This window comes from Botryllus schlosseri, chromosome 1 (genome assembly GCF_051294905.1).
Source record: "Botryllus schlosseri isolate E-star chromosome 1, Bs_hap1, whole genome shotgun sequence".
Lineage (NCBI taxonomy): Eukaryota > Metazoa > Chordata > Ascidiacea > Stolidobranchia > Styelidae > Botryllus > Botryllus schlosseri.
In genome coordinates this window covers 22131806-22156084 of record NC_137236.1, presented here as the reverse complement: position 1 = coordinate 22156084, position 24279 = coordinate 22131806, and the positions used below count along the sequence as shown (strand labels likewise).

The 24279-nt window shown below is 41.2% G+C and overlaps 1 protein-coding gene across 1 annotated transcript; it reads left to right on the top strand.

The window, feature by feature from the left end:
* The first annotated feature begins 9474 nt into the window (after positions 1-9474).
* On the top strand, positions 9475-13611 carry LOC145434040 (uncharacterized). Its single transcript, XM_080311324.1, has one exon. It carries the CDS (start codon positions 9616-9618, stop codon positions 11134-11136), a length of 1521 nt encoding a protein of 506 aa, XP_080167450.1. The 5' UTR covers positions 9475-9615; the 3' UTR covers positions 11137-13611.
* The last annotated feature ends 10668 nt before the right edge of the window (positions 13612-24279 follow it).

Sequence of the window (24279 nt, the reverse complement as noted above, 5' to 3'; positions counted from 1 at the left end):
GTACCCATGTATAATACGCACCCCCTATTTTAGGGCAAAAAATCGGTAAAATTTTGCGCAATATACATGGAAAATTACGGTAATAACTCGACTGCATGGTTTGATATTAATGAGTGGAGGGCAGGTAATAAAACGTCACACGTAGGCTATGGTAATGCTGCACGTACACCAGCGACATGCAGTAAAGTGCGTTTTTGTGTGCCGATGATGTCGTCGATATCGAACAATTGTGACATCGCAAGACTTCGCCACCTCGTAAAAAAATTTAAGTCAACGCCTGTGGCTCTACTAACATGTTTTCGACACGCTGATATGAGCTGTATAAGCAGGGTTGCCATCGACATGGACCAAAAAATAAGGACAGTCGAAAAATTGAATTAGCATGAAAAAGCGTTTTTGTACATATACTGTATTTATACGAGCCGTGGCATATCACATTCCATACTTTTCACCAGAAACAATCTGCTCCAGTAACTCCCTGTTATTAGAAAGTGCTTCATGGATCTCTCGACAGCTTAGTTCTAGGTTTACCTTTATTTAGGGCCGAAACAGCACTTCGTCAGCCCCCCCCCCAAAAATAACGTTGGTGTTGCCCCTGGGGGGTGATAAACCAAATTTCGTCACCTCGTTAAGACGAGGCGTCAACCAAGATGGAAAAAAACCGCACACCAAGTTTAGACAAATCATTTTTGAGCATATGGAGCAACAACTTCAGTAACAATGCTTGTCGTCTTGGTCCTGGCCGAAGTAAACTTATTTGCAATGTTGGAATCGGAGAATATTGCTTTGAACAATTGCGATGTGTAATCGTTGGTGAGGAATGATTGCTGGTGTTTGACAGTATAGAATGCCTAGGTACCCTCTGCAGCTGCTGCCTTGTAGTCTGAGGTCGTTATTGCTGATCGACTTGTGGAAAAATTATTCATTGACTGGCTCAAATTAATCATCATGACACACTTCTTGTGTTTTGGGGTATCAATGTAAGTTGAAGTAGCGGTCTCTCCTATGGCCTCCAGGTTAATGTCACAATTGCAGATATTGCTATGTGCGAAACACTTGCCCTTCAATCTTCGTTAGATACCGTTGAATTCTTACTCATAATCGACACGAAAAACGTTTTTACGCGTGTTTATTTCACTAATCAGATTTAGTCTTCTTTGTAGCTAAAACTATATGCGCAAGTGCAATATAATTTAGAGAAATTTATCAATGATTTATAGCTTTACTACTTTTTAACCAATGTGTCGACTGCACTGCGCCTTTTTTCACTACGCAACAAATGCGGCTTTACCCACAGCTTGAGCTTATTCTGCTGTGGACCAAACAGTAGTAACCTGGCATTGCTGTTTACTGCTAAAATGACGTCCGCTGCGGTAGTTTGGTACAGGCGAAACTGCTGTACCCCCACTCACTGCCCTAGCTATCTCTTAGAAGTCAAATCTTGTGGTGTGTGCGTCACGAGAGTTCCTTTCATTTATGATGTCATAAAATCTCGACGAATAAGCTTAATTTTAGAATATTATGCAACATGCAACATAGATACCAGAGGAAAACGATCGAAATTTTGTAGCGGTTGAAAATAAGACAAAACTAGGACGCAAGTCGAAAATAAGGACATTTCTTAGAAATAAGGACAGTCGAGTTTTCTAAGACGTGGCCCTTCAAAATAAGGACAAATCTTAGAAATAAGGACGGTATGGCAACCCTGTGTATAAGCAACCAGGAACGATTACTCGGTCTGATGGTACGTCACAAATAAATTGACCGCAATTGAAGTAGTTATAGCCTAGGTCAGTAGTTCGTAGCCTTGGCTCCAGCGTCCCCCAATGTCTGATTTCGATTATGAAGTGGGTATGGGTGACGCTGAAGAAAAATAGTGTCGCAGTAGATGATGTAGTAGTTTTCCTGGTACATATGATTCAATTTTAGAACAATGATTTGAATGATTATATTATATATCCCTGAATTCCCGTTGCAGTAGCTGTTGATATAATTTGTGTAAAATGAAGTTTACGTACACCATGCGCCTTCTTTCAGGTCACAGATAGTCCTTGAAGACACTTCCGTCATGCTAAATAGGGTTTATTACGACAAAATATTTCGAGCTAGGCATTGTATCATGACTCAACGTGTAGAAGTCCGAGACTCTCTTTTAAGAGTGAGATACCTTTAAAACTTTTTAGCCAAATTGATAAACTTGTACCATCATTGTACTCGAGAGTTTCAAATTAAACCGTCAATATATTTTCCATAACAACTGATTCCGTTAGTGTTGTCGCCCACAACCTTGCATATATGTTATATACCATAATTTTCTATGTATAATGCGCAAAATTCTCACGGTTTTTTGCCCTAATATCGGGGGAGCGTAGTATACATGAGAACAACACGCTTGAAAAAAACTCCCTCGATAAGAAAACTTGAAATCACACCTTTCTTCATGTTTGTTTCCAATCACGCATCACTCCCAGCCATCGTGCCCAGTAATTCGTTTTATCAGTTTTACGCGCTGCTAATCTGCAAGAAGCGTGTTACCAATTAACGAGCAGCACAGCACGCGGTCTTCTGCTGAGTTGGTTTGCCGTGTGCGCGAGCGAAATTAGGTCATCGAGCACGTGCAAGCGGCAACCCTCGCTAATTCATTGCGTCAATCAAAGACAGGCCTGAACAATCTCATATACAACAGGCCATGCGCGCAAGATATAATCGCTTTCGTAATCAGTCGCATCTCTAAAAGACCTGGTGCTCACGACATAACCGTTGGCCTGGGCAATTGCATCTATAATAGGCCTCGTGCGCAAGATGCCGTGTCGCTGGCCTAAACTATCGCGTCACCGGTCTCGCAGGCTTTGCTGCTATCTACTTTGGTTTAGAGACAATGCCGTTAATTGTATAATGATTAGCAATCGCATCTGTAATGGGCCTCGTGCTCAAGACGTCGTGTCGCTGGCCCGAACTATCGCGTCGCCAGCCTCGCAGGCTTTGGCTGCTCTGTGCTATCGTTTAGAGACAATGCCGCTGATTGCATAATGATTAGCGATAGCTATGTCATGATTGTTCGACAGTGACATCGCTAAACAGAACAACATCGCGTCCTAAAACACAGCTATTCATGTACTGCGAATGCAGGGTACGTACTGTACATGGGTACAGGCTTTTCCCCAGAATTTGCATGCCATTTTAAGGGTGCGTATTATACAAGGGGCCGTATTATTCTTGAAAAATTACGGTAATCGAAATCGTAATCGATTATTTCACATATCCAATCGATTTCTTGGTTAAAGAACGATTACTTTTTATTTGTAAAATGACTATTGACTGAAACTGAACAGTGGACAAGGAAGAGTGCGATATTATACCATTTTCTTAGTGGCAGGTCGGCTTTTCAAGCGCCGTTGCTCATTATCACTTCACAAGCAGCAGCTTTGCTCGTCGACCTCTACGTGACAAATTATCCACACATAGTAAATAGATATTCGATGTATATGTGGTCGTGTGATTGTGAGAATCGTTGGCGTGCTGAATATACTTCAGACATCACTACCTAACAGCATAATAATAACCACCACTCAGCCTATAGTTTCAAATATAGTAACGTTTCTATTGATTATGCAGTTTTACCGTTGCTTTTTGGCGAGGAGTAGGCCTATGACTAATGTTCCCTCTAAGCTGCGCACGTACGCAAATGCACAGTGCCGACATGGTCTCTGCGCACAGAAAATGTAGGTTGCGCACAAAAAAATGCGAAGTGATGACCTTCTTGTTAGTCTTACGCACTATTGTCCAAGGGTCTGCGCAGTCAGTGGGTGAGTGTGTGCAGACTCGTCAAAAATAAGATAGAAAATTGCCTATGACTGTGTTCACTGGACAAAGATTTGAAATTTTGTACTCTCAAATATTACGATTTCCACATGATATCGTTACAAATCACTGACTGCTAATATAATTCATAACCGAACTGCTCGCAATACATGTGTTAAATCAGTGGTTCTTAACCTTTTTTCCTCCAGCGCCCCATTTCAATGATTATCGTGCTCCAGCGCCCCCCAACCTCATATTGTAAGGAATGTAATAAAGACAATGAGCAAGAGGGAGGGCCGTAACAGCACTTCGTCAACCCCCCTAAAAACGATTGCCTTGCGCACCCATAGCGTGATAAACCAAACTTCTGAGGGCTTCGCACCCAAGAACCCCGTAGCGTGATTTCGATGGTCAGCAACGTTTGTGTGACCTGGTCGCCCTAGGTCCCAAAATTTTCTATAATGCATGAATGAATAGGTGGTAATTACATATATATGTCGCTCATAGGCGCTGAACTCAGGTATGCTAGGTATGCCGCGCATACCTAGGAATTTTTTGGGTATGCGGCATACCCAGAATTCGGTTTGGTCTGTTACTGACTGGGTGGTGAATTGATCGATTTAGAAATAAGCGTTTCGTAGTGCTGCTGAACACGTAAGTAAACCGACAGCAATACGTTCAGGCGCTTAACGAAACTCCGTCCTTCAGTTACAATTCAGTTGTCCGTATTTTATCAGTGTTGCGCAGGGCAACGGCCAAATAGCCGGAAGCGCGTTTCCAATTTGCGAGAATCGTTTGTGCACAATGTAACGCAACGCGATCTCGACGCTGAGATGATTGCGAAATTAGGTCATTGATTACCGCGCGCAATCGTCGCAGGCCTGATTTATCCCGTCTCCGTCAGGTCTAGTTGCGCTGGTTTGATGAATCGCATCGGCAATAGGCTCGGTGCGCACTATACCATCACTGGCCTGCGCACGATAACATCGTTGGCCTGCACAATTGCGTCGGCGTGGTTCGAAATATATCATTGCCGGCCTAACTATCGCGTCTCCGGTCTAGCATGCTTTGGCTCATATCTATCGGTTGTGATTAAAGATTGATATCACGAAACTTACTGACGTCGAATGCCCGCAAAAATGTGTGACTTGTGCGTACATGCGTACTTGATTTCCGCTAATACTTGAACATAACCAATAACCATCAGAAGATGCGAGTCAAGGCTTGAGTTATAAAAGTTGAGAAAGGTTTGAACCACCTGAAATCGATGCGGATTCCATTATAGAACGCGCTCCATAACAACTCGGCTATGCGCCTGAATATTTGATCAAACGCGAGTGGTCAGAAGACGCAACGCGAGGCAACAAGACCGAGAACTTGATACTAAAGATATTAATTTCTATATGCGCGAAATGTTGCGATTGTCATCTCGTGCTGTGAAGGAACATGATATCTTATGCGCCGGCCGGAACTATCGCTTCTTCTGTGATTGTGATGTCAGACTGGCTCAGACATTGAACAATGAACATGGACGGAATTGATTGAAATACATACTGACCGTGAACAGACAGCGGCGTAATTGATTTTGACTAACGCTAATACTAAAACAGAACGATCAGAAAATGTCTTGCAGGCTCTTGATATTGAAACTTCTAACTCCTATGAAATCAAAGTCACTAATGAATAGAGTCCAGACCAGACTTTCTATTTGGGAAAATAATTCCTGCAACCTTATTAGCCGTCGCCGAAGATGCGTATTCATTTGTTCTCGAGGCGGAGTGATTGAAATCTCCCGATTGTCGACGCGTGTGTTGGCGAATATGTTGCGGAGATTGCGAGCTCGCTAATTGACTACACAGTCGCACGCGTAGGTAATCTTATGGTAGCGTGATGTGTCGAGTATATTTCACAAGGATGCTGATCCGATCGATGTATTATCGGCATTGGTGCATGTTCTTAACCATAGTAAACTGATGCCACCTTGGTAAATTTGAAATGGATTCAATCAATTCAGCAAGCGGCCGGCTGGCTACGCGGCCTGCCTAATCATATCGTAATTTTGTCACCATATACAAGTGCCAGGTGATATTGAACGCTTGCGAGTCGGCTAATTTGCCAATTCTGGCGCACTATGACGTCATCCCTTTGTGACATCATCGATCTCGCATACCTAGGGAAAATCAGAGTTCAGCGCCTATGATGTCGCTATAAACTTTTTATCCTCTCAGCCCACGTAATCAGATTTAACAGTAGCTCTGAGTGAGCTGTTGTATTGGAAAATGAAGGGCACGTAATTGATAATTAAACATATTCGGGCGTGCCCGTAGGTACAATTAATTCGTTACTAGGGCCGTAACAGCACTTCGTCACCCCTCAAAAAAACGTTGTTCTTGGCTCCCCATAGTGTGATAAACCACACTTCGGGTGGCTTCGCCACAAAACCCTCCATCGGCTATCCGCTATTTGCTGATACAGGTCATCTATATTGCGTGTCCATTTACTGAGCGAAAAATTTCACTAAATATTGATTGAATTGGTCAATATGATCGGGAATTGCATATATATTGATATAAATTTTTATCGTCTCTGTGCTCGCGTAAACAGATTTACCGGTAGAGCTGAGTGATGTGTGATTGAAAAGGTAGGACCCCTCAATAATGATTATGCTTCTTCGGGCGTATACCCGTTGGCAGGAACGAAACGACACTTCGTCAGGCCCCCCGAAAAAAATTGGGTCTTGGCCTCCCATAGGTTGATAAACCGACCGCCCCCTTCACGTTGTTCGCTTTTGTCACGAAATCAGCTGTACTGTTTAGCGAGCCAGTGCGAAGCGCGAAAATATTCGATAATTCATGATAAAATCGGTCAATAAGATCGGGAATTGCATATATATTGCTATCAATTTCTTTTCCTCTCTGCTCACGTTACCAGATTTACCGGTAGAGCTGAGTGAGGTGCAATGTTCCCTGTAAGCTGCGCACGTGTGTAGTGCTGACACGGTCTTTGCGCACAGAAAATTTACGTTGCGCACAACATATCCGAAGTTATGACCTCTTTTTAGTTTTTTACTGGCATATAATTTTTCCCAGCCAGATGGAATTCGTCTTCTGAGGTTCAGATTGCCAAGACAGGAACATTCGGTGCCAGTCATTTAGGCGCCTATGGACAATTAAACCTATGTCTTTTGCAGGCTATATATAACGAAGTTTTCGGTGTTAATTCGCTCTGAATACTCATTAAGGATATGTCCTACTACCACATCATCTACTGTGAAGGCATTTATCTCCAGCGCCCCCCATATCGCCCCCCCTGAGCCCAGCGCCCCCCATATCGCCCACTGAGCGTTTCCGCCCCCTTCAAAATCGTCAGCGTCCCTTGGGGGGCGCTGGAGGCAAGGTTGAGAACCACTGTGTTAAATGGATTGTAGACAATATGCATTCGTAAATGCGTTTGTTCATTGTTCAACTGCGAGAAATATAATGCAATATTGCAGAATTTTATGTTCACTTCATCTTATTCTCATATGCCCCTACTTGAAACACCCACCAATCGGTATTTCGGAATTCTTTACTCAACATTTGAATCTGCCGCCATAGCCATTCGCTTATATACACCATGTTAGCGTGCGTTGTAGCTGAATCTGGACCGAAACAGCTGCCCTCGTAGGGTGATCAATCAAACGTATGGGGACGATTTCCCTCACACAACCCTTATATGATTGACCTTGCCACAACAACTAAAATACACGTTTGAGACAATATGGATTCGGTGTGTAATCAATCATTATAACATCTTCGGACGGGCCCATTGATATTACGGTATTACTTTGTTGCATGTTGTTTAATTGGCAATCTCCCGCCTGCTATATAGTCAAAATTGAATGCAGTCGCTCAAATGTAGCAGACTAACCTAAATGACAAACATATTTCGTGAGACGCATACACAGATTGTCTTTTGTTCACGGGATGTATCATTTTCCTCTATGAGTACACCGGATTGCATTGTCCTTTGGTGCTGATGTATTAGGATAGGTATATTCGTCGCGCCCATTAAGAGCAGCTATGGACAATGGACAGTGGACACTGGACACATATACATCGACGTTTCGGCCAAGATATTTCTTTGGTAGCACATATTTGGCCATATGTCTGCATATGTCTTGGTGTGTCGTGGAGAGGTAGTGGTCGGCATCGAAATGTCGATTTCTATAAATTATGCGTATTATTTTAATGATGTGGAGGGATATGCATATTAAAATCAAGATATCTAGCGACATGAAATCGCGAAGCGGGAAGAAAATATTCAAGTATATGGTATACATTGAAGTAAAAAGCGAATGATGTCACATTTAAGAACAAAATTGTTCTCGCGAGGCCCTTTCATAGCAAGTTATATTGTGTTCCAATATGTCTTCAAAATAAGTTCTAAGAAGCAAAAATAAATGTAATCGTGAGTAGTCGTGATTACTTTTGAAATGTGATCATAATCGTAATCGACTGCTTCCAGATTTTGCTGTAATCGTAATCGTGTGATTAATAAGTAATCGCAATTTATTACATTAATAAAGTAATCACCCCAAGTCTGCTTCCAACCATCGTGCCCAGTAATTGGTATTATGGAGTACAATGCGCTGCCAATTAGCGAGAAGCGTGTTGCCAATTAAAGAGAGTCGTGTGCACAGCACGCGATGTACTGCCGAGTTAGTTTGCCTTTTGTACGCAAGAGAAATTAGGTCCTTCATTGCTGCAAGCGCGTGCGGCAATCCTTGCCAATTCATCGCGTCATTGACAGGCCTTAACAATCGCATACATAACACAAGAGGCCTTGTGCGCAAGATTTAATCGCTTGCGGAATCAGACGCATCTCCAACAGGCCTGGTGCGCACAACATAACCGTTGTCCTGAGCAATCGCATCTGTAATAGGCCTCGTGGGCAAGATGTCATGTCGCTAGCCTGAACTATCGTGTCGCCAGCGTGAACTATCGCGTCGCCAGCCTCGCAGACTTTGGCTGCTATCTACTATCATTCGAATTGACTCGGGTCCAAGCCCAGTCAATACACATATTGACTCGAGTCGAGTAATTTACGCATTTTGACAAAATGACTCGAGTCAAGTCGACTCATCAGAAAATTGTGACTCGAGTCGGAGTCAAGTCGAGTCATGACTCGAGCCATTAAAACCCTGGCTGTATTATAGTGCAGTGCTCTTCAATTTCAATTGTTTGATGAACAGATATTGCTGTTCTGGTGAACACAATCAGAGTCATTCCATGTCATGTGGTAAGGAAAATGTAACACAACGTCTCAAATTTTCTTGAAAATTGGCATGCTTACAAAACTTTCCTGATTTCAGAATACAAATTTTATCAAAATCGGTTAACTAGAATCAAAGATACGCCGTTCGAAAATTGTAGTATGGCACTTACGCATGTACTATTCATTTACTGCGAATGCAGGGTGCGTACTATACATGAGTACAGGCTTTGTCCCAGAATTTACTTGCCACTTTAGGGGTGCATATTATACATGGTAAATTATGGTATCTGATTACTGATCATTACAGTGCTGACAATTCGACGTCAATAATATTAATTTATAGCACATTTGGATTTTAGAATTGATATATTTTGTTTATCATCGGAACTGATCCGTCATTTCTAAATTTAATTATCCTCCCATTGCTTTGCAGATTGCTTACCTATAATAACAATTCAAAGACTGCATAATGACTTGTCAATGCAAATGTGGAAATAATGTTGAAGAAGTGTGATGCTTGAAGAAGTAATTTTCACATAACTTGGAAGATAGACGAAAATGAAGTGTTGGATCTGTGGAAAAAGCTTTGATTGTCATGGCGGAATGAAAACTCACCTGCAATTCCACATTAACGAGAGAAAAGCCGAATGCGAGATCTGTGGCATTCCATTCACTTCCATTGTTGGCGTAAATCAACATGTTTTTAGACATACCAGAGTCAAAAGCCATGAATGTGAGATGTGTGGAAAGTCATTTGCTGCTAGGGCATATTTAGCAACACACATGCATATTCACACTGGAGCAAAATACCACGAATGTGAGATCTGTGGAAAATCATTCAACTACAATGGTACATTGAAAAGACATGTAAGTACTATACATATTGGAGTCAAGAAGTATGCATGTGAGATCTGTGACAAAGCGTTTACTTACATCAGCCACTTGAAGAGACATGGAAATACACATATTGGAAGTAAGAACCATGAATGTGAGAAGTGTGGGAAAGCCTTCACTACAATCTATAATTTGAAAGCACATCGAATGACCCGCAGTGATTTAAAAAATCATGAATGCGAGATCTGTGGCAAAGCGTTCACTTCTATTAGTAACTTGCATAGACACGGGAAGACACATATTGGAGTCGAAAACTATGAATGTGAGATCTGTGGTAAAACTTTAACTGAGAAGTATTCATTGAAGGCACATTTGATCAGCCACACTGGTTCCAGGAACCATGAATGTCAAATATGTGGAAAGTCTTTCGCTTCAAAGACGAAGTTGAAGGATCATATTCGAGTTCACACTGGAGTCAAAAACTATGAGTGTGGGATCTGTGGTAAAGGGTTTACACAGATTGGCCAATTACAAAGTCATATGAGTACACATGACAGAGTCAAAAACTATAAATGTGAGGTGTGTGGTAAAGCCTTTAGTGCAAACTCTTCATTGAAAGCACATCTAATAACCCACAGTGGTTTAAAAAATCATGAATGTATAATCTGTGGCAAGGCGTTTACTTGTCTCAGCTCATTGAAATGCCATTGGAACATACATATTGGATCCAGAAACTATGCATGTGAGATTTGCGGTAAGTCCTTAAGTACAAAAGCATCGTTAGCTACTCACATTCATATTCACAGTGCAGTTAAGAAATATGGATGCGAGACCTGTGGAAAAGCGTTTAGTCGCCTTACTTACTTGAATGGACATCGGCATAGACATACTGAAATCAGAAAATATGACTGTGAGATCTGTGGGAAAGCGTTCACTGCGAACAGTGACTTGAAAATACATGAGAATTGGCACACCGGAGTGAAAAAACATGAATGTGATATGTGTGGAAAGTCCTTCGCTACAAAGGGTCATTTAGCAAGACACATTCATATTCACAGTGGTATCAGAAATTGGGAATGTGAGATCTGTGGTAGAGCCTTCAATCAGATCGGCTACTTGAAACTACATATGTATACACATACTGGAGTCAAAAGTCACAAATGTGAGATATGTAAAAAATCCTATACTTTGATCTCATCATTGAAAAGACATCTAATAACGCACAGTGGTTTCAAAAAATCATGAGGGTACGATCTGCGGGAAAGCATTTACTCTTGCATATTGAATAGTCATTGGGATGGACATGTTGGTTTCAAAACTACGCATTTGAGATCTGGGGGAATTCGTTTGCCAATTCAGCTTCACACATCCATATTCAGACTTCAGTGAAAAAAACTATGAATGTGAGCTCGGCGGATGGAAGTTTACTTGGAACGGTACGTTTAACAGATATGCGAAAGTGCACGATAGAATCGGAAATCAGCGGTGAGAATTCTATCAGAACCCCTTCAACGAAGATGTTGCAATGAACTGCACATGAATATGCACAGTGTAATCAAAAACAATAAATGCAACTCGCGGACATGAGCATCCAGTCACATAGGTACATCTGAACAACTTGTGGTGAGACGTGATACATGTGAAAAGTTCATCAATGGAAAATACTCATCTAGCTGGACTCATAGGTACGCACACCGTAGTATGAAACTAATAAGGTGTGATTTGAGCAAACCTTACATTGATGCACTTGCCTAATATGCTATATTTCGCACTAATAATGTGCCAATCAATTCTGAATTATAAACGTTCTTGTTAAAGAAAAATCCTAATGTTATTCCCATTTCTCATTGGATGTTGATATTTCACCGTGTCTGTAAACTTTGTAGTATTGTAGCAGTATTGTTGTAATTCATTACCTAAGAAACAAGCCACAGACTTGCACTTTTTGTCTGCTTGACATATTGCTCCTCGATTTGTAGAGGCTGGTTTGAATTACTTGTGAGTAACGGTTATAAGCTTTGTGTGGTCAGCTAACTAACCAAATCTGCCTTCAAGTATGAATCATCAACCTCCGTCCCTGATGAACTCTGCCACGTCTCATGATCGCAATCTGAAATATCAGCAGATGTACTCTGTCTAGAAATGTATCGACAACGGATGGAGTTCTATTCTATTCATAACAGTGACTTGCCGATATGTTTGCAGGCGAGTGATGTCGATGATTTAGATTGCTGTTTGTAGTACTATTCAGGGCTGTGGAGTCGGTAAATTTTACCACCGACTCCAGCTCCGACTCCGACTCCACACATTTTCACTATACCGACACCTAACCTTCTCGTGTGCCAAATTTGGCCTGCGTGCCACGGGCTGGCCGCACCTGATCTGTATGGTTATTAATAACACTGATTGGTGGTACATAAAAATTCTATTGAAAATCATTTGAAAGCAAATGTTTTCATGATAGAGAAGTTGGAGTCGGAGTCGAAGTCAGGTCATTCTCACAAACTCCGACTCCAGTCAGTATTTTCCCACCAACTCCGACTCCGACTCCAGCTACAGCTATTATAGTTTTCACGACTCCGACTCCATCAAGCAAAAATTACCCAGACTCCGACTACGACTCCACAGCCCTGTTACTATATGTACTATTTCATGTTAGTGGCGTTTGATTGTTTAGGCATGAGTTTATTTTATGTCATTTGCTGTTGGTGTTATTGCAGGTGATGTGACCTTTAATGCCAAGGTGGCTGCTCTTTATGCTCTTTATTCTTGTGTTTTGATTCGTATTTAATCTCCTGTATCGGTGCTTCATTGATGTGCTTAACCGTATTTGCCATTTCAATCTCATTAGACGGGCCGGAACGATGGTGCGGGGCGTTTTGCAAGCGTTTTATGTTTTTTGTTCTATTGCAGCTTATGCAGCTCATCTTATTCCTCTTTTCATATCTTTGTTATTCTTGTATTGCTTAGACTTTGTAAAATGTTACACTTATCCGCTATTGCAATATAACAACAATCGTAACACAAAATATGACGTCACCAGCACGAAATGTCGAATACGAGAGCGTTCAATGTACTATTTTTAGATGATACAGGAACTATTTTTGTTGACACAGCCTTGGTTGGTGTATTTTGATAAAAGTCGACTCCAAGGCTTACAAATGAAAGTGTGAGCGACCCTTTCCGAGTATGCAAAATCTGTCGTCTCGATAATTTTGCGCACAAGCGGGATTATCCAACAGCTGATTTGCTTACGTGTTCAGCATCACCATGAAATACATTGCTCATTCCTAAATTGATCACTTCACCACCCACCTAACCGAATTCTGGGTATGCCGCAAACGTAAAAATATTTCTAGGTATTCGCGGCATACCTGAGTTCAACGCCTATGCTCGCGGTCCACTCAAAACGCTCTCACATTTGGAATCTGTTACAGCATGGAGACAAATTTTTGTCCATCAGGAATGGGAACAATCAGTTTCCTCCGCATATTATGTACTGTGTTGCTGTAGCTGGCGGCTTATTGAATTCAGAAACAGATTCAGAATGTCAACTAGGTTTGCCATCACAGAACAGTGAGGATTGTAACATTTTGCTCCTTGTATTTCTTTCTTGTGCATACGTATGATATTATAAACCTTGTTTCGGTTTCGATTATGAATTTGAGATCCTGATAAAAGCTTCCAGGCATAACATGCACTCTTACTTGCTTTTTTTAGTTGATGCTTATACGGAAGATTTTACATAGATTGGGGCAGTACACTGTCTAGACTTTCAAGCCGAGAACTATTGAAGTAGAAACAGAAGACGGTTTTACGTGAAGTCGTTGAAGAATCATGTATGCGTGTCAGCTCTGTGACAAGTCTTTTACTCGTAAGTACAACTTGGAAAGGCATACGAAAACACATGACGGGGTGAGAACATTTCGATGCGATTCGTGTGGGAAGACCTTCGCTCGAAATGAACATTTAAAAGAGCATATGGATATTCATGATCGAGTCAAAGAATTCAAATGCAAGATCTGTGGAAAAGCATTCCACCGAAAGCGCGCATTGAGCATTCATAGTGACACACATGCTGGAGTGAAAAACAACGAGTGTTACACCTGTGGCAAAGCGTTTGCACAGCCAAGCCAATTGAAAATCCATATGACTACACATAGTGGAGACAAAAATTATGAATGCGAGATGTGTTCAAAGTCATTTAGTTTAAAGGCACACTTAGCAAGACACATGCATATTCACAGTGGCAGCAAAAAGTATGCATGTACGACTTGTGGAAAAGAATATACTCGCATGGATACATTGAAGAGACACGAGAATTCACATCAGAAGTATCCTAAAACTGAACGGAATCATTTACCCTCCAAAGAACATGCTGGCGAAAATACCCGTTTTCCGGCAAAGTGTGTGCATGGCAAATATTTCCTATGTCTCCATGGATGTGTTTAAATACTTCGTGTGGTCAGCTAGTGAACTGTGTGTGTCCTTATGCGTGGATCGTTTATTGCTGAAACATACATGTCAGACACATTTATACCATATAGATATATGCTGTTATTGGTTTGGATCGGCAATTAAGATCACCCTGGTCCCATACCCCTTTGCTTTAGTATTGAAACCAAACCTGTACACTGTACACCACAGTGTAAATGTATTAGAACAATTTTTTGTGACATCATGTTTGTGGCTGTGTAACTCATGCTGTGGGGTGGAAGGGTGATTTTCTGTGTCCCCCACGTCAGTATCCCTCTTGTACGTTTCCATGAATTCCTCCTGAAGAATTTGCGCTTGTTTATTTGTGTTGGTGTTTTTGTGGTAACGGTAACATTCGTTGTGTTAGTTGTTAGCGTGAGCTTCTGTCATTGATAGCTGGTACTCTGCAACGAGGTCAGTTACGGGCAGATGTAAAAATTTCTGTATCAGAGTACTGAGTCGATGACGAGTGATGAACGATCGCCAAAAATTTTGGAAAGGCCCTTGGAAGCTGGTCACATTGTTGATCTTCATCCACTGGTATGACAAGCAGACTGCACATACCATTTTCATTCTGTTTCGCGTTGAAATCTATTATGTAATCTACTAATAAGAATGTGTGCATTTCTGTCACACACTCGCTGCATTTTGTCAACAATTTCGTTCCTTAATAAGATGTTGTTTCGTTCAGATTACTTGTAAATCGTAGTGCTACAAAACTGCTCCACACAGTGGTCTTCATCCTTATTCGGTTTGGTGAACCCTTGGAGTTGTTGTGACGAAATCATGCATCCTGTTTACTAACAAGGCAAACTGAGGTAAATCGTGATATGAATAATGATCTATATGTGTATCGTTATGTCAAATGAACCAACCAGAGCTACAGAAGCTATACACCATTTGCAAGAATTGGATTATAGCTGCAGGCTGCATAAACAACCACTTTTGGTCAGTGCTTCCATCTCAGACTTCGCAAACCAGAGATTTAGGCCAATGGTTTGATTCGTGACGGTTGTTTTTCTAAAATCTCAGCAGCTGTAGAGCAAAACCAGTGTCGGTCTCTAGCCACCATGATTAGTTTGGAAATGGTATCCTGCATGCAACTTGTGATGAATAATTGTGCTGAAAATTGGGCGGATGGCCACTGATTTGCTGTGGCAATCTGACATTAGGATGGAGCATAATGGATACTTCTATGTCTATCAATGGTTGAGTCAGAAATACAATTCATTGTTTTTGAAATCATCATGCGCTTACAAAGTTGCGGGGCACATAGATTTTGCAATGGTTGTCACTGTGCCTTATTGGTGACGTCGTAGTCGTATTAGGACGTATGATGCTGCTGGTGTAGGTACAGCATGACCACCCGGGTGATGTTTTAATATCGCCCCTGCACTCAATAACGTCAGACCATACAGCCAAGTCATTGAATGGAATCTTAAAACGGTACGATGATTCAAAAGCGTTACTCGTCCATATGACGGTGATCAATTTATTGTAATATGGAATGTTCCAGTTCAAAAGCAGAGTTTATGCCCCAGAATTCTGTGTTGCAATAATAGGTGCCGAGTCCTATAGTGGCGCAGCCACCGCCACCCCATGACACATTTATGGGCTGGCGGCTACCCAGTGGCGTATCCAGGGGGGGTTTTTAGGGGGTCGGAACCCCCCCCTTTTCAAAATACTAAAAATTGATGTCAAATATAGCCTCTAATATTGTCTAATTATTAGTTTAACTTATTCGTTTTTACGTATGAGAAGGCGAATGTGGCGTCTTAATGTTATTTAAGGGGACTAACACCCCTACAAAAGATTGGAATTATGCGCCGTATTAGTCAAAAGGATAAAATAGGTCATTATAATTCGCTAATTCCGTACGAATTCTGCGCTTGTTCAGCTACATTTCAGCTGTGGCAATTGCTGACGTTCTCAACTTTCTTCCCTCGATTTCTCTCTCGCCTTGCTAAAACGAGAGACGCATTTTAGGAAAATCTAATCTAATTGGCCGACGCGATACGTAATTGCAAAGACGAAGTTGTCGGCAATCAACAATCGCTCGCGAATTCGCTGCACCTGCTCGCCCTGAAATCCTAATTAAGGATTGCACGCGGCGTGTTGATTGATCAGCGAGACGCAGACACGACGGCACCAGTACGACAATGCTATTCTCAAATCCACATTGTATTCGCGATTATTGACGAGAAATGGCCTAGGATTGACATTCACATTTCAAAATACAAGCCTAGCAATCCACGTTCCCGATTGTTAGGTGGCTTGCTGTCGTCCAAATACAGGCCAATGTTGTCGCTGAACGGGAGAATTGAGTAGGCCTAGTAGTAAAGTTTACCTAATTATATCGGCTGACAAGTTTCTCTGTCGATCAAGTTATTATCCCAGTGTGTACTCTGTATTAGTTGACTGACCTGCGTGCTTGCAATTAAGGTCTAATTATCTTCGCGCGTACTACACGCTCAGCCGTATGGCTAGTAAAGCCATCGAAAAGCACACATTCGTGTACGACGTACACTGTTCACACCACACCTCTCTGTGGCGATCGTGATCGCCCTCGTTTATGCTACCGCCCTATTGCGCGCTTGTTCGTCCGCTGCGACACTACCGACCGTGCGCATAATATCGTCAAAACCCAACAAAATCGCGCATCTCTGACCGGAACTAGGCGCTTGAAGACGGGCGGCGTTTGCCGGCTCATGACTAAATGTGAGCCTTTACGAATTTCTTTCAATCATACCGTAAAAGAAACATGATTTTCAGGCAATGTCCGTATCGTATTCGTACATCTCCCACTCACCGCAAATCTCTGTCTATCATTAAACTATAATATATTAAATATTCGCCATGGCGTGGAGACGAGTGATCGTAATGATGACGTCATAATAGCCAATTTCGTAACGCAAACCCCCCCTTTTTTTTCGCGCTCTGGATACGCGCCTGCGGTTACCCCACCCAATTAGTTTAAACGCCCGACGTCTTCGATCTCAAATTATCAGCGCTGCCAATTAGCGAGTCTGTGATATCGCGTAAATGCCGTCTATTCACCATTAACTGATACGCGCTCGAATAATTGATACACAGCTTCACAGGCGGCGAACTAATGCTTAAAACGCCCCAATAAATTGTAATCCTTGGTTAGTAATCAGATAATCGAAGCAACCTCGTTTACGACGTCAATTTCGACACGCTTGTGCTGAGAGCCATCATCTCTCTCGACCACACAAGCAAATTCACGTTCTCTTTCTTTTAATTGAATTTTACTTGCGCTAATATTCGTTTATTATCGGGAAATGTGACAATGCATCTCAAACGTCGTTATAATGAGCAAACAATTGTTGCGATGTCAGACTTGGAACTCCATTGCGCTGTACACAAGTTGAGAGATTACTGATTACCGTAATTTTCCATGTATAATGCGATTTTTTGATCTAAAATGGGGGTTGCATATTATACATGGGAACAACATGCCTTGAAAAAATCTCGCTCGGTAAAAACTTAGAATCACACCTTTTTTCATGTTTGTTTCAATTGCGCATCACTTTCATCCATAACGCCCAGTAATCCGTATTCTCAGTATAACGCGCTACCAATTAGCGAGAAGCGTGTTGCCAATTAACCAGAGTCGTCAGCACAGCACACGATCTCCTGCTGAGTTGGTTTGCCGTTTGTACGTGAGCAAAATTGGATCGTTGATAGCTGCACATGCGGGCGGCAATCCTCGCTAATTCATCACATCAACGACAGGCCTTATCAATCGCATATCAGAGTTGGATCAATTGTAATTTGTAATTGAGCTGAATGTAATGAATTACATTTTTTCATGTAATTGTAATTGTTATTGAACTTTTCGCACCCTAATCTTCATCAAAAGCAATCTACCAGTTTCCGAGCAAGTGAAAATGTATATGCGAACCAAAATGTTGTAACTCGTAGTTATCAGGAGTTTCTTTCCTTTTGCATTTATTTCAATTTTACACACCTTATCGGTATCATCGTGATCGATGACGCCTTACCAATTACATTTTATTATCCTCACTCAGGTCTGAGTAGCCTGATCGTTTGATTGCATTTCATTAACTGTTCTGCAGCCTATTCGCTGTTAGTCTCTCAAACTTTTGGTTGTTAACAGTCGCTTGAAACATTTTTCTGTGTTGTAGTTTTCAGTACTCATGATTAGGAATAGTTCGAATACGTTTGAGTTTTTGTAATTAAAGGGTATTCTACGTATCATGAATGAAACATCAATAGCTTGAGATTGTTGCTAATTACTTCGCCACGGTTGTCAAAGAACACCTCTCTACCGAGTCAATTACATGTTCAGCAGTAATTTTAATTGTAATTGTGAATAATTACATGTTTAACAGTAATTTTAATTGTAATTGTGATTAATTACATGTTTAACAGTAATTCTAATTGTAATTTGAAATTTTCAGCATTGAGTAATTGTAATTGTATTTGTAATTGAACTGAATTATTGTAATTGATCCAACTCTGTCGCATATACAACATGCCATGTGCGAAAGATATAATCGCTTGCGTAATCAGTCGCATCTCCAATAGACCTGGTGCGCACGACATAACCGTTGGCCTGAGCAATAGCATCTGTAATAGGCCTCGTGCTCAAGATGTCGTGTCGATGGCCTGAACTATCGCGTCGCCAGCCTCGCAGGCTTTACCTGCTATCTACTATCGTTTTGTTGAAGACAATGCCGTTAATTGCATAATGATTAACGATCATTATGTAATGATTGTTGAACACATGAACAGTGATGTCGCAAAACAGAACAACACCGTATGCTATAACACAGCTATTTGTGTACTGCGAATTCACAGTACGTACTATACATGGGTTCAGGCTTTTACCCAGAATTTGCAGGTACTGTATGGGTGCGTATTATACATGGATACGTACTATACTGCGAAAATTATGTTGGATGCGCGCTTTCTCGTTTGCTGTCAGCTGTAGGCTACTAATTCTTTTCATCTTTACACACTCGTATTGTATTCCCTCGGTGTCACTTGTCAGTGTCATATTTGTTATCAATACTACGCTTTGTGCAGTGCACAGTGTTGAATTACGTTGTCAAATATTGATGTAACACTTGATTCTCAGTGGCAGAAATTCTGAATTTATTCGACTAGTTCGAACGGGAACCTTATATGTTCCAATAAACTTCATTGCTGGACGAACTCTATCGAACGCAACCATACCGCGGATCGAATTTCAATCCTTTATGATATGTATTTCGGAATATAAGCGCCAAAATTTCCTCACATCAATACTAGAATGTTATCTGAAAGGTATTGAGCAACTTGGAAAGTATGGAAAAAGTATCAAATATAGTATGGAAGAATGTTGCTATGGTATGGAATGATTCAGTCAGGTATGAAGTAGGGATATTTCTCATTCATGCCATACCATACCATGCCCTAAATAAAACACATATATTATGCTAATAGTGCTTGGTCTGTTGTTCAGATCAGTTTGATGTGGATGCTCAAATTTTTGTAGCACAGTGTGATGAGCTAATGCTATAATTTATCACACGGACATTTTAAGCTGGGGGTACATCATCCATTGCCGTATTCTCATTAGCAGACTGCTACCCTCCCGTTTCCAAGCTCGAGCATCCGCCTTCCTACATCTATTTCCATTGATTTAATATTTCTTATTCTAAATCGATAATCCCTGTATTGCCGTAACGGCATCATCACGCCATCGATTGAGCAAACCATGCAGTGCAGTGATGCTCTTTTCTTGTATTGTTCTCTCGTCTACGGAAGGCCAAAAAGTGCATCGTCAAATGGCTCTCTCGTCTTATCTGAACGCTATTATCCAGTTACAATAACACTCGCATGAGACGCCGTGAAATTTCGATACCACGCGAGTTGGTTTTCGGTTTGACAATTTATTATCAACAAATGTTTAGAACATGCGTGCTAAGCTTGTATCATTAGAGATAGCAGATCCCTACTGTACCAAAACAGATTATACTAATCAAATCCGATATGGAATCTATCATGTATTGATCAAATTTGCAATGATCTAGTTCGATTGTTTTGTAGGTTTTCAGATTTCCTGTCTTTTTTGTGTCTCAGGTCTCTGGCGCATCTGCTGATTGTCCTGTTTTAACGCGTTTGGCCAGTAGTAAAAACATCGGAGGCTAGGAAAATTAGGCCGCTCTGGAACTTGTGGCACGTAATAGTGCTACATAAAATCGAACAGTAATGTTGTAACGACGAGAAGTTATAGTATTGGCTGGACAATTCGCAATTGTCACTTTTGCAGCGCAAACGCATTTAGGAATGCATTTTGATTGCAAGCCTAAGTCTGCACCGGGCCGCTGTTATTCACGTAATGCAATCGCACAAGCTCGAGCGTAAATTAGTCTTTACCATCTGCACACACCAAAAATACTACACCATCTTGGCAGACAGTAGATATTGATTTAAAACAAAATTGATCCAGATCATGTGCAAAAACAGGCTGAACAATTGTCTGTATCAAACAGCAACAGACTATAATTCATTTGCGTATCTTCACTGTTTGAGTGTTAGTATTTTGGCGCAAAATGGAGAGATCTCCCTCTTTGCTGTAATATGATCTGCACGCACTTTCTTAATAACATCCTCGCTTTGGTGATTAAGCTCTAGATACCTCCGTGTCTCTCTTTCTGCTGTTATCTTAGCTTAACCCTACTCCCGCGGCCGGCCTCCAGGCCAAATTATAATGCATCAACCAAAAAGTTCATAAAACGCGAACAGCGGGACTTGAACCGACGCCCAATATATCGCCGTGATCAGGATATAGCAGCCTAACCAACTGTGCTACTCGGAAGGCTCGGGCGAGAGAGGTGACGATGATATTGAAACCAGTCTACGCGATTTCTCAAAAGTGAAAGAGAAATTTGTTTTTCATTTTCACGTGACGTGATACATAATCCTTCCCATAGTGAATGACCACGTGGTTGTCTTACATATCAATTTCGGCATTCAAACAAGACATTACTGAGTTTTAAATCTTTACGCAACCGTGCGCACCGCGACATGGAAGTTTTCGTTATAAGCGTTACTCACGGCCGCCGCTGATTACGTCATCGCGACGGAGGCAACGCGCGTTGTAATTCGTGTTTATTTGGCTTTGCGTGGTCCAGTTATATAAGTCCAAATCCATGTTACTGATCTTATAGATACTATTGATTGTACATAACTAACAAAATGTTCAATTTGCAACTGCACAAGGCCATCGGAAGTATATATATTGCCTTGTTTGACACTTCTCATAGGCGCGCGATTTCTCTTTTTGCTTCATTTCATATCAATTTGAAACGTGTTCTACACATCGAATGTCCGATACAGGTTCGTCAGTATATGGGCATATGATCACCATCTATTCATTGAAGTCTACAGTAATTTCATATAACATATAAGACGGATGATTCAACGGTCTGTATGATGTTGTTACTACAGGCGCGAGTACCGCACATTCGTGCCAATTACACACCCATGTCTGCAGTGTTTAGCACTGGCGTCGTGTAACTTATATAAGACCAACCTTCGTGATACTGATCTTGTTGAAGTGTTATGGACTGCATCTAACTATGTGTGTGACATTCATCTCTATAAGACAATCGTAAGTGAATGTATATGGCCTTATGCGGCAATGGTCATACGTGCGCGGCATTATTCACGTAACAGAATATTGCTTTATTCCACATCAATTTGAAGCGTGTTCTATCCAACTAATTCCCGATATTATGGTTGCAATGAACTCTTGCGATCAACAACTACTCTAAAACGACAACTGTGTCTGCTTACGACGTGTAGAACGGAAGATATAAGGGATTATAAGATTAGCGTTCATTCAGGCGAACTGAGCTACACATTGCATTTTGCGGTAAACGTTTTTCTGCATTCAATCTGCAATTTGAACAGGTTATGCCATAAGGCAATGGGTTATATATAGCTGGTCGTATGCGTATCGACAATCGCTATTTATAGACGATCATTGTGACCGTTTATGACCCCTACAACGCAAGATGTCGTTAATTGATCGAAGCGTGTTTGTGAAAAACTGTGCATGGATCCTCTAGGATCCACCCGCGGCGAAAGGGTTAATGGTTTGTTGTATTTAATTGTACGTAGTTTTGTATATGCGAATGAAGAAGTCACAAACACGAGTAAGATTATCTGAGCGTTGTAATATCTGCATTTGTGCGTACATCTAACCTGATCAATCGGTTAGAACTAGGAACATCCTCTCCTTTTAAAACACCCTCTTTTCTAAAGATGCCCCCCTGTTTTTCGGTTGGATACGCCCCTGTGCACATATCAGTTTCAATTTCGTTTCAAGTTGTAGTCTTTGTGAATATGTGTTTGTTTCTACCATCCATTTCATGCAGCTGGTCAACATTTCCTCTCCTTCATGAGATCCCGTCTCGTTCAGATTACTGCTAAATCATAGAATTATAGTTAGTTGACCATCAACAAACTAAATGGGTAGTTTGTACAATGTACAAGTATAGCCTTATGCCTGAGTAGCTTTACTGGTAGTCCTACAGATTACAATACATGTGGTAGACTTTTGTTTTGTGACTCACTGAAAATCAAGGGCTCCCCGAATGCTTGTAGATTAACGTAGGGCAGACTACGGACTATACGGGGGAAGTGCGGAGAATATTTTGAAGAAAAATAAAATATGCATACAATAGAATTACAGTTGGAAGCTCCTTATAATCTGATATTGTGGTCTGCCAGCCTTTGGCTGGTAGTATCTCTCAATTCAGCATCTATACAAAGACGACCTGAAGAGGATCCATGTTTGATTTGTGAAGTAGGCGGTAACAATATCAAGTTATCGTCATGCATATGCATCTTTGATGGATTGATGCCTGTGCCTTTTCTTTCCATCGCGAGATGGCAATGCCACTCAGATTCGTGTCGTGGTCGTAAACCAATGGTTTTCAACCGGAGATCCTCGAAGCAATTTCAAGAGATCCGCGAAACCTGCAAATTTGAAAAATGTTTGATAACCTTCCCTCTATTTTTTAATTAAAGAAATCGCGAAGCAGTTTAGCTTCATTATTGCTTAAACTTGAGGACTTCAATAAACAATGGCAGACAAAGATGAAATGTCTACTGTGTAAACTCATTTTAATTGCCAATAGTCTACTGATACAATTATACTGCTGTTTAGAGATGTTTTGTTAGGGTTTCGGAATAAATTCCCTTGCAAAAAATCCATTTTCTCCTATGATATACATAACTGCCATTCCAGAATAACTTAAATATGAGCTGCAATATAGAAATAACAACCGAATTTTACAACTATAGTACGCCCCCATGTATCATACGCACCCTTAAAATGGCATGCAAATTCTGGGAAAAAGCCTGTACCCATGTATAGTACCCACCCTGCATTCACAATACATGAATAGCTGTGTTTTAGTACGCGATGTTGTTCTGTTTTGCGATGTCACTGTCGAACAATCATGACATAACCATCGCTAATCATGATGCAATCAACGGCATTGTCTCTAAATGATAGGACAGAGCAGTCAAAGCCTGCGAGGCCGGCGACGCGACGTCTTGCGCACGAGGCCTATTACAGATGCGAATGCTAATCATAATACAAGTAACGATATTGCCTCTATACCAGTGGTTCCCAAACTTTTTCGTTGTGAGGGCCAAGTTTAGGATTTCAGAGTACGGTCGGGGCCGCACTAATACTGCGGCTATGAAACGGACCCAAACAATCATAATGGCTATTTCGGAGTAGTTTTATTGCCCTGGCGAGATTTCAAAATTGTATACTGTTTTACCGCTACTTATCTGCTACATTGGGTGTTCGTTGAGTGAATAAGGTTTACTCGCCGTAACGCGTGAAGCAAGAGAAATTTC